This window comes from Leptosomus discolor, chromosome 1 (genome assembly GCF_034619465.1).
Source record: "Leptosomus discolor isolate bLepDis1 chromosome 1, bLepDis1.hap2, whole genome shotgun sequence".
In the NCBI taxonomy this organism is placed as follows: domain Eukaryota; kingdom Metazoa; phylum Chordata; class Aves; order Leptosomiformes; family Leptosomidae; genus Leptosomus; species Leptosomus discolor.
This window is the reverse complement of record NC_141391.1, coordinates 193247627-193259610: the sequence shown is the minus strand read 5'-3', so window position 1 is coordinate 193259610 and position 11984 is coordinate 193247627. Positions and strand designations below refer to the sequence as shown.

The 11984-nt window shown below is 39.4% G+C and overlaps 1 protein-coding gene across 2 annotated transcripts in view; it reads right to left on the bottom strand.

The window, feature by feature from the left end:
* Nucleotides 1–4799: 4799 nt before the first annotated feature.
* CPED1 (cadherin like and PC-esterase domain containing 1) overlaps nt 4800–11984 on the bottom strand; it is a 156379-nt gene continuing 149194 nt past the window's right edge. For both annotated transcript variants that reach the window (XM_086473201.1, XM_086473206.1), the window contains 2 exons: nt 10871–11017; nt 4800–5027 (listed from right to left, as the gene is read on the bottom strand). In XM_086473201.1, the coding sequence (XP_086329327.1) occupies nt 4800–5027; nt 10871–11017 (375 nt within the window). The remainder of the gene's footprint in view (nt 5028–10870; nt 11018–11984) is intronic.

The following is an 11984-nucleotide window of genomic DNA, read 5'->3' as shown; positions in this document are numbered from 1 at the left end:
ATTCAGCTGAAAGGGACTGAATTCTGCTCCTCATTAGAGCAGTTCAATTCTAGGGGAAATCAAGGAGTTGCTGAGTAGGTTCTCTGTCTCACAAAGACCTCAGTTCAGATTTCATTTAAACATACACTATCTTCAGTTCAGGGCTACTTAACATGGTGCGCCTTGCCAAGGCCGTGGAACATGTTTGAGGGATTGCATGAAGGGCTGCCCACAGCTGCTGAGGAGCTGACCAAGCAGCCAGATGAACGATCCTAGAATAGGGAGAAATCCATCGCAATAGAAACTGGTGCTGCAGGAGCCCCTGTTGTGGCCCTATGGGCCCATCTTGCCCATTCAAGTCATGACTTGAGTAGTTTTCTAGGACACTTGGCTCTAGGTACTGGCCTACACTGACACGTGCGACACTATTTTTAGTACCACTGAACCACATGTACATAATGCTAAAATGCATAATATCTTTTTACTGTGTAGTCAGGGCTTTTTTGTTCAATGGATAGTGTGAAGGTACCAGTAAACACTGCAGGATATGTACCAGCACTGATAACGTAGGTATGCCTGCATTATACACTGACTGTTCTGGTGTTTTGAAGATTTATGCAGGTAAAAATGGTAGTGGGGTTTGAAAGATGGAGTTTGTCTTGGTAAAGGCAAGCTCCATGAAGAGCTAAGTGCTAGTGCACACTATGTACCACAACAGAGCTGTTTTACATTCATCAGAGAAAACCACTGCTTAGAGAAGAGGCTTGCTCTACCCCTGCTGCACTCAGTCCATCTTTTGCTGTTGGAATTGACAAAAACATTAAGATAATAACATTGACATTTTGAATATTCAGCTTAAATTTTGCAACAATAATCTCTCAGATTTCCAAAATTTTCTTCTACGATGAAACAGAAACTTCTCAGGTCAACTGAAAGAAAGAAAGATGTGGAGTAGAGCAGGTACAGATAGTCATAACAGTGAGGTAAAACAAGCCAGATGCAAGGCTAGGAGGCAAACAAAAAGGTAAGGTTATGTTTTTCATGTGAGCCTACAGAGGCTTGTTTAGCAGTTTGACTCTACGCCAAATAGCTCACTGCTCCTCTAAAAAATTGCTTTATTCTAAAAAGTAATCTGAAAGATCCCTAGATTGCAATCAACTTAATATCACACATATCTGCATCTTCAAAGCATTCTCTTTGGCTCAGCATAACAACAGAAGCATAACTATTAGTGGTTATTTCAACCTTGAGGTAATGATTCTGTGTGACTTTGATGGCCTTTTAATACGTCACAGAAGAGAAGAATAAAGGCCTTATATTTAATGGTGTGAAAGAGATTATTCTAAAGATTAACATTTTCAATTGAATACTAAGCATAAAAATAGTATTCATTGTCCATTCTTTCAGCTCCTTGCTATATTTGAAATACAGCATCTCCAATGACAGAGCTGACTTGTCAAGGCATTTCTCTAAAAATAGGAAAATCTTTTTTATTATAGCTGGTTATTCCAAAGATACTCACTGAGATGGACTTGATCATGGTGGCTACCTACCCTGCAAAGCTCAAACCCAAATCACTGTTCAAAATCTATGGAGTTATATGAGGGAGGAGGAGTTATAAGTCATCGGACACAGGTACATAAAACTGCAGCTTCAGCTAAAGTTTAAAGGGATGAAATAGTAACTGAGATTACTGCTCTATATGTCAAAGTGTTTATTTTTTTTGCAGTGCAGCTCCGATCTCTTCACCTGCAGCTTCAAGTATACCTTGGTTCCACACTAAACTCCGTGTGCTGCTGGGCAGATGTTAAGCAGGCAGGTGTTCCCCAGCCTGATTATTTCAATCCTACCACCAAGTCCAGGGCCATTCGTGTCTGTATTAGCAGGTGGAACTCACAATGAACAATTAGGCAGGTCCTTTGCTATTTTAATGCTAAGTAATGGGACTAAGGTAAATACAAGGGGAGAAAAAAATCCTACATTATAAATCAGTCTTAATATAGTAGGAATACTTTAGTGCTTATTCAGGCAAAATATCACAGCAGATGTGATAATTCTAGAGTAAACCATTGATAGCAACTCATGTGCTCTCACTGGAACTCAAACATGGTAATTCTTTTATTGTCTTAATCTGTAAATTTTAGTGTGCATGAGCAAGCGATGCTTCCATGTCAATCTCAGCTCTCATCATTCACATACCTAGAGATGCTAGCCATATTTTAGGGCTAAATAATGAAAAATTTGCCTTGGTACCTGTTTTTCTCTGCATTCCCTTTGTTTCTTCCTAAGATTACATGGATCATGTATAGTGTTGGAAAAAAACTTATTCAAAGAAATTGTTTAAATAAAGATCAATTTGCAAATTGTAGAATGACTTTGTACAAACCTATATATGTACACGGACATGTAAAAAACAGAAAACACACAGGAAAATTTCGACTTGATACATTTGAAAAATATTAAGATTTGGAAAACATTAAGACATCTGGGTGTACAGCACATGTAAACCATTTTGTGGTGAAGTGATGAATTGCACATTCACTGGTATCATCTACAGTATAACAAAGTCAGTTCTTTCCTTTTCATCATTATAGCTGATGATTCAGCAATAGGCTTTGATTAAAAAAACCCCAAACATAAAAACTGTGTTCATGCCTTAAAAATATTTGTGTACAAAACAATAGTAACAGCACGTGGATTTAAATGAGCTACAAAAATAAATCTTAACAGAAGCAGAATGGTAACACACGTATCATTGATCATCTTAATACCAAAGACATCTGTCTGCATTTTGCATCTACTAATATTAATGACATGATATTAAATCCTTCAGCTTTAAGGTTGTGCAGCCCTGGAGTTCCAGACCCAAGATTATATATTATATCATTTGCATACAATTATACACCTTAGATAATCATATTGCTTGAAATCAAAAGCTGACATTTTCAGTATCTATGCACAGCTCCTGACCCATCCTTCATGTAAAGCTCCATGCCAGGGAAAACCTTACACAGAATTCAGGGACATTTACTGTAAGCACAGCAGCAGCATATCATACAAAAACAGAGATAATCACGCTGTGTCACTAAATGTAATGTCATTGTCTAAATTAGGAGCTTTGTCAATATAGTGGAAAGTGTCCAAAATTAGATACTCCAGGTCCTCTTTTTGAGGATCCTTCTACCATCTAGGGAAGCCAAACTCCACATTACATGACAATTTCCCATTATATCTCTACATATCTTATCTGAAGGAGCAAGTATTCACAGAACTTTAGCTGGGACACAGACTGTGTTGAGTTTAAGGATCTTTGGCAAATCTTAAATGTGGTGTCATGAATTTCTAGCTGTATTTCTATATAGGGCAGCCCTGCTATGTGCCACTAAGGCCTGTAAGATGGTGATTAGCTCTGTGCTATAATTTGTTTATTCCCTGACATTGCTTGTGGCTTCCTCTTCCAAAGGCAGTAGAAGCTATTGGCAGATTATATGTAAAACTGTGAAGGGGGCAGCATGCCATAGAGCTCAGCGGATCCTTCATTAGTCTTGTACTTACCTGGTTCTGACCCCCTTATGGGGTGCCATTAACCCATCACCCTGCTGCTAAGCCTGGACCATGCTTGGTTTCCCATCAGGACACCACCACCACTGTGAATGAATGGGCTTCCAACACTGTATCAGGGGACCAGCAGACAGTTCTCCCCTGCAGTGGTAAAGACTGTCCCTGGGGTTTCACCCAGAGTAGGTCTGCAAACATTGGTGATGTAGCTGGGCTACAGCATGAAACTAGCCTTCAAAGAAGGTCTTGTCCCTGCCAAGCATGAGATGCAGGCAGCGTATTCTGCTCCCATCATATCATACCACACGCTTCTCATGACAGATTAAAACCCAGGTGCCGAACGTTTTATGTGTGCTTGCAAAGGGGATTTTTCTTCTGTTTGTGGTATTGGCTTCACACATTGGCAAGTATTTTATAAAAAAATCATAAAAGAAATGGCACTTCCATGCGGGCAGAATACTTTCTTTGCTTACAGGCCAAGGTAGACACTGAAGCAGTTGTCTAAGCAGTCTTCCTGTATATGGCCACTCTTCTAAACTGGCACCATAAATAAGGTTACATTAGCACGTTCACTGTATTTACATGTTACATCGAGACAGTTATAACCAGTCTCAAGTCTAAGTAATCTATCCCTATATTAGCTTTAGAACATGCAAAAAAATAGACATCTGTTTCATCTAAGATGCAAAGAAGGGGTGTGTTTTCACTAAAACACTAGCATGTCATTAGTAAAACGCTAATAGATATTTTCAAATTGTATAATCTAGGCATCTAAATATAAAAGGTTTGATATTGAAGTTGAACCCATCCACATAAAATAAAACTCTTTAAAATGGAATGTAGCCAGTTTCTAAATACATTCAAATATTACAGTGTCTCTATAAATAGAAAACTACATAGTGCTGAAGAGCTAAAGCAGTCCTTTCCAAATTGTTCAAGTGTATATATTTTTATCTCTTTACTATCATAATACACAGTTGCTTGAGCCACAGCTGTTCTAGCCTTTGGCAACAGTTCAAGTAACTTCCCCTCTTCTCCCCTTTGCAACCCTCCATCTTCCATTTTGACAACACAGAGTTGCCAGGGCATATTTGATTTCATAAAGTTTTAGGAAAAACACCACATGTCCTGAACATTATGTCCCAAACTCTGTTGGTTTGTGTGCAGCCAATCAAGGAAGCATGTAATAAATTCACCATGGTCCTTCAATCATCACTCAGGTAATGGCACGTCTCTAGTCCTGGCTCTACATCCAAGAGAGGCTATGTGCTGACAAGCTCCCTCTTACTTGCACAGAGCCTGCTGAGAAGGATTTCAGAATAAACTTGATTTATTGGACCTCGGACATGATATGGGGACTGAGAATTTGTTGCATAGTCCTGTAGTTGTGATGGCTTGCTTTGGCTGCCGAAATATTTCCCCAGTGTGTAGTGCCTTGATAACGTCATTGTTATGTGCGGACTTTCTTCAGAGGGATTGGATTTCACCACCTGCAAGAGAAGTGACATATGTGAGTGCTTTCTGCCTGCAACCAGAAGGATACACAGCTGTGAAATGCTGAGACAGTTCACCACAAAGCAGGTCCTGATACTCTTACCTTGAGCTGCAAGTTGTTCACAAAGAGTATTTTAGTGGGCCGACTTTTTATGTTACACACTAATTAAAGTGCAAGGTCTTATTCACTTAAGACTTGAAATCTGAATGTATAGGCCCATTATACTCAGTTGGTTGATTCCATAATGCCTTTGTATATTAGACTCTCTTCATTAGGGACAATCTGGCTGAACAACAAAATTGATACTTAACAGCTTGTCTGTATATTTACCCCAGGAAAAAATAAACTCAGGACAGGCCTGACTTGCAGGAAGGTTGAAATCCTGCTCTGATCCCAAGCACTTGAGGAACATATACTGTGTCTCAGCTGTGAGCCCTGCGAGAATGTCTCACTCTCAGGTCTTGATGCAGACCTGGTCCAGCTCCATGTTGAGATGAAAACACTCATGTGTCATGTTTCTACAAGAAGTGAGTTACGGTGCAGTTTAACATCCCTCTCCCTGGGGCATTACTGACATAACCACAATGTGGTTCAGTAACTTAGTGCAGAAGAATGCTCCTCCTTGGCCCCGCCAAATATGTATAAAGCTCTGGGGATTATCATGTTCAATTTGTATGGAATCAACAAATGCCCATGGGACTAACAAGAGTGAAAGACATGGTTGCTAGGAGCCTAATAATTGGGGGGGGGGGGGGGGGGGGGGGGCAGGGGTGGTGGTCTCCTGTGAGCTGCTGAAGGTCTTGGCTCAGTGAACACAGTCACTAGTGAATTATGAAGCAACTTCAAGAAAGGCAAAACTTCAGAGCCTTGCACAGATGCAGGACAGAGGACCCCAAGCCAGGCATTGGCAAATCCAGAGAAAACAGAAAAGAGGTCAAGTGGTTACTGTTTTTAAAAGAGTAAGTATATGCTGACTTGATAGCTCTAATGCCCATCAATTTTCCTGCTATGTCAATCACAGCAGACACTTGAAAAAGGAGACTTAATTTATTAATGCATATATTTATGCATAAGCATATCAGCTTTTAAAAAATATAATGTATATTTAACTGAACAATCAAGAACAATGTTCATAGGTAGTGAAGCTCCTAATAAATGAAACAACCCATAAAAAATTAAATGTGAGTGAAGGAATAACATGTGCAAAGGCTTGAAAGACTGGGCAGAGAGGCTATGAGGGAGCTGGCTGAACTAAAAAAAGACCAGGAATTATCCATGTAGAAAATTAATATATCCTCTGATCAATTTGATACAGCTAAGCCAAGTTATGTGTTTTCATACAATTACTGCAGGTCCATTTTTCTAAATTAGTGCCTTAGATCTTACAACTATTTCAGAATGATGCCACCTTGAACCAGTCACCCAAACTGCATTCCTGTTAGGCATAATCTCCCAGGAATGCAATCTGATGTTCATCCAGCAGCCAGCCACTGATTAAGATACCAAAATCCCAAGGTTGCTAGTTCATGTTCTGACCATGATTTCAGTGCCATTAAATTAAGAAATAAACCTGAATAAAAAGATAGAACTTTATAACTATTGGCCAATCTACTTCTCCATAAGCATTTGTGAAGAGTAAGGTGATTAAAAAATCAGGTTTGCATGTGTTTTTAGAATTAGAAATATGTTTGGGCAGAAAGTCCCAGAGTTATGCAAGATTTTGTGTCCCAGATTGATATAATCCCTTTGTCAGTCCAGACCCCTTGGCAATCTGAGCAAATATTGTAGGGTCTATAGAGCTGTGTATTTCTATGCTGTGAGGGTGACCTGAGGTCCTCTTGAAGTGGGGTGGTGGGAATTCAAATAATTTATCAGGACAATCAGAGGAAATAACTTACTGTTTGTCCAGCTAGTGAGAACAAAATGAGAACTGCTGAATGCATTTCAGTTCTTGTTTTCTGACTGCACAGGATGGCCAGTCCTCCATTCCTGCACAGCCGTGTTTTAGCTCAGGTGGAATTTACAGAGAGGTGCCATCTTCTGGGAGTTTAGGAGGTCATTTTTTAAGAGAAGGAAAGTGAAAGTACAAAGCAGTAGATTTAATCCATCTCGTCTGGTTTCATAAAACATGAAAAATGCTGGGATTCTACAGAGTGTTCTTGGCTTTGTCCTCAGAAGCAAAATGCCATTTTCCTAGCACAAACTGCTTCAGCACCTGATGAAACTCCACTTGCTAGGATGCAGAAATAAACTGATGACAAAACTGTTAAAACTTACGAGGTATCAAAAGCATTCAAGGACTTTCTTTTTGCTTTCCTCAAGGATCAAGGCTAGGTTTTGGTGGCTAATGGATTCTCCTGGCCACATCTATGCCTCTTTCAGGAGCAATGACCTCTCAAGCCACATAAACAGCTCTGCGAGACAAATTCTCCCCTGATCCTCCCCAGAATTTCTGTTGAGATTCCTCCAGCAGAGAAGCAAGGCCAAATCGGCACGTGAGCTCATACAAAATGATGGAGGAGTGCATGAAAAATGCTGCTGACTGATCACGCCCTGCTGTTTTCCACCCAGTTCCATACAAAGCATCTGAAATATTTCACTTTGAAGTGCTCCGTTTCACTCAAAAGCTCTGTGGAAACAGCAAGCATCAGCAATGACCCATGAAGACACAGACATCTGGGTTCTAGACAAAAAAGTGTCAATATAGCCATCTGGGTGAAATGAAGGGAGGCATTTACTCCATGGGCCTATTTATCCATCGCACAAATATCTGCTCTGTGACTTACTCCCTCTTTTGCAGCTCCATTTGGATTGAGTTGTGTTCACGTCTCTCTCATGTACTGAGCAGAGTAGAGTAAAGGATGGTTAACTAACCACACCTGCTGTGTTTGGTCCCAAAGCAAGACAGAGGCCATGGCAATGGGCTGAAAACACATGAGCTGCTGAGGAATCTGAGGTGGAAACCAGCTGTGAGGCTGACACACAAGTGAGGTTAGACAGGTCTGATACTGTGCTCAGTCACAGTGAGCCTCATACTGGAGCAGAGTACCACCCGGTGGCAGCTGATTTATTTCCCCATTCTCTTTTGGGAATGCGTTTATTGTCCAGTAGGCTGTCTCTGATATTATATCTCTCTCTGTGATATTTAAGGAGAAAAATCAAAGCCTTATCATTATTAATTTTTATATTATGCTTTATGTAAAGGTGACTGCTATGGCTGAGAGAAGTAAATATAATCCACTGGCTACAAGAAAATAGTTAGGCTTGCTATGCTAGTCCTCGTCCAGCAGACACCACAAGGACACTCTGGAGCCTATCCTTGAATTTTACTATCATCACCACTGTATTTCAGTTTGTTTGGTTTAAACTACTCCTAGGTTTAATTAGCCACAGTATATTTTGTTTTCCAGTGTATACTGTGGGTGTCTGATGAAGGAAACCTTATTTTTAGATCTTTGGTTTTTTTGGATCTTTAAGGGAAATATATCATAGCTGTTCTGACATTTCTTCACAGCAAAAATTAGTGCTTCCACTTCATTCCTGGTGTCACAGCCCATCTTTCTACCTGTGAAGCTCTACAGAGCTTCTGTGCCAACCTTGCACATGTCCAGGTCCTGGGAACAGACTTGGCCAAGAGTGAGGCTTACAGAAAAATGGGCATGACTTGGCAAAATAAGCAAAGGTGTTTTATCCTTCTCTTGAGAGATTCAGAAAACATTTGGTGGTCTCTCCTATTTGACGTAATTTGTTTTGACAGAAAACAAATGCCTAAATTCATGCTGGAAAAAATCTAGCATTTCACTTGTGTGAGTGATAGTCTTTTCTAATATTTGTGATGACTCTAATAAAAAAAGTTCTAGGATTTTCTCCATAAGAATTAACTTGTCGAGTTCTGTCTTCTAAATGACACATCAAATTGCTTGTGTCATTATTCTAGTCAGTAACCAAACTCCTGAGATTTCTTCCAACTAGTAGCTTCTTGTTGGCTCAAAGACCCCAGCTGACTGTGAAACACCATGAATTCATTCGCTCTTGGTTTCGAGAGTTCAAGAGTGCATTCTGTTTTTTCCTCCAGTTTTAACTTTTTGGTAACAATTTATTCTCATTCTATATTTCATTCTATAAAAGAACTTGCACCTGTCATCTCTCTTTTGATCACTCAGGGGAAATGCAGTCTTCCTGAAAGATATGGCAGTTCAAGTGTTATGGTCCTAAATAGATTTTGATGGAATAAATTGTGGTAGTTTCCTAGTCTTTTGTTAAGCAGACAACCTTGATTCAGTTTGCAAGAATGAAGATCCTTGTAGCATCACAGGCAATTTCTTACTGTGCTAAACATGACTTTATATATAGAGGTATCAGGTATTGTTCTTATATCCAGCAACAAATCAAGGCATGGTGTTACTGGTGATGTCTGGGTGCATGATTCCAGTTTTCACTGAAGAAATATTTTTTACTGGGAATCAAGAGCTAAGCAACTGGAAAGATCTGAGCATCCTTTATTCTTCACAGCTTTTTCTGGTTTCCACAGGGATCAATGTAATATTCATGGGCTTTCCTTAGGGCAATGAATGACATGTTGGGATTTTCAGCAGACTGACCACACTCATACCAGGAACCTGGGAACTGGCCTTTGGTACCAAGAAGTTGGTGTCATGGGTATGAGGAATAATTTGTTTCAAAGCTACAGGAAGAGTCTGGTGGCCTTGGTGACAGTTCTTAACTCTCATATACAAAATTAGTGTCATCAGCCTTATGGCAGAGGGTACCTGCTTACTTGATTATTCAAAAATTATACTCTCTATTTCATTCAAGGCCACCTGAACTAAACCGGGGGTGCACTTCTTCATTATGCTATACACAAGGTACAAGTAACCGAAAACGAAACCGGATCCTTACTTTGCTGATGGGGAAGAGCACTCACTATAAAAAGACATACCAGTTACTCAGAATACATCTTAAAGGAAACCAGAAAAACTATAAATATCTTGTTTCTCAAACTCTTTACTTTCACTAGTTTGGAAACCTCTGGGCCGATTTGGTGCCTAGGTATAATAATGTGTTTGCTTATCTGTTTTTTATTTAATCCAGGGACTCCTGTAATTTGTAATATATCATGAAGATTCCTTGCCAGAACTTCGAATGGACAGAAGAATATGTTCTCAATTGCCCTACTCAGATATTTTACCATGTTCCTGTTTCACCAGTCCAGTAGTTAGAAAACAGAAGACAGAAGTTCTATAGATTTCAGACAAAAAAGAAAGCAAAACTATGGCTGTGAGTGAGAACAAGAGACTTATACTTCTGTTGGTATAGTCAGTCACTATAACTATCCAATACCTCTTTCTCAGACATATGGAAACAAACATACAGCAGCAAGATTGGTCTCTCAATTTCAAGCTCCATTTTAAAGGTACCTATGGTTTGATGGGAGTCTACTGGGAGGAAGGCTTCAGACAAAAACCTGTGGGACTGGGGTATGGCAAAAAGATAAACTGAGTCCATGCAGAAGCAGCAGGGATATATAACGCATAGCAAATAAAATAAGAACCTGGAAACCATGCAACATCCTTTTATTTGGGTTACCTTTGCAGAAAAGCATGCTTGGTTTTATTTCAAGGAACCATCACTACAGCAGTGCAGGCTGTCACCAGGCGGCGATGCACTCTGAGCTGTGAGGGACAAGTGCTGCCATACAAACTGTGGCCTCCGCGGTTTTTATTCATGCCTAACTTTGATTCACGGATGTGAAACTCATTGTATACCTTTTGTTTCTAAGCACCTGGCAGTTAAAATCTCTCTTAAATACCTGGGAATGATATAAGTGTAAACTATTACCTCATGGAAATGGCAGCCGCACTTCCCTTGAAGGAATTCTTTGTAACGTCCCATGGTGATGACAAAGGTGTCAACAACTTCATAGCCAAAATTTTTTGCTGTATCCAGAATAATCAAGTTTTCATTCCACAAGTTTTGCACTTCTGCCTGCATTCCAGATAAAATATTACAATGTCTTGTAAGGACTGTTTAAAGGTTATTGTATTCTGCCATGGAAATGAACAGCATAACTGCATTTTGAATAAAGCAATTATGTTATACTCCAGACATGAATTACCATAAATTAACTCTTGAAAATAGCTATTACTCCAAGATTGATATAGATTTTAGCAGAAGTTATAATTACTTTTCAGTACTTGTGCAGCTTCCTTAATAGGAAGATTCCAATGTTGTTTAAAATCTAATTACTGGGTAACTGTTTTTAATATGTACTTAGCTAATATGAGGTGTAATTCAGAAAAAAAATTCTGAATAAAAAAATTATACAGTTGTCTGTACAAACTGTGAAATTGTTCCTGTAAAGAAAAATTCAGCTTCAAATCAAAGTCATTGAGACTGTTGCTTAAAAAGGAGTATAGGGTCATGGGTGTCTTAGAAATGGTTATACTGAAGAAGAGGTTATTACTCTCAAGATACAAGGAAGGCCAGGAATAGAAAAAAGGTTAGCCATAAATTTGGCAAGGCGGTGGATTTGGCACTGCAGACAGAAGGGCTTTGAGAGTAGCTGGGGTAATCCAGAAGTCCAGAGCACCCAAACCACATGGGTAATTTGGCATATGATTCCAGTATTGAAAGGGAAAAGAATGTTAGTTATGCACTGTTGATTTCTAGAGTTTTATAAATTTACTGAATAAGAAACAGAAAAAGGTAGTCACGGGAAGCCTTCAATACTCTTTCTATCCTTGCCTCACCTATCTTTGATTAAAGTTCTGCTTTTTCCTCCTAGGACTGAACTCTGCTGAAAGCTATGGCAGGAGCTACAACAACATTTCTTCATGTTGATGCTAACAATTTCCCTACTGTATTCTAATTTGGTCATCTGGGTAAGTTAAGGAAATGGTTGGAATCAATAAGAAGACATTCAGTGGGGACAAGGAAGACAGCACCAACTTAG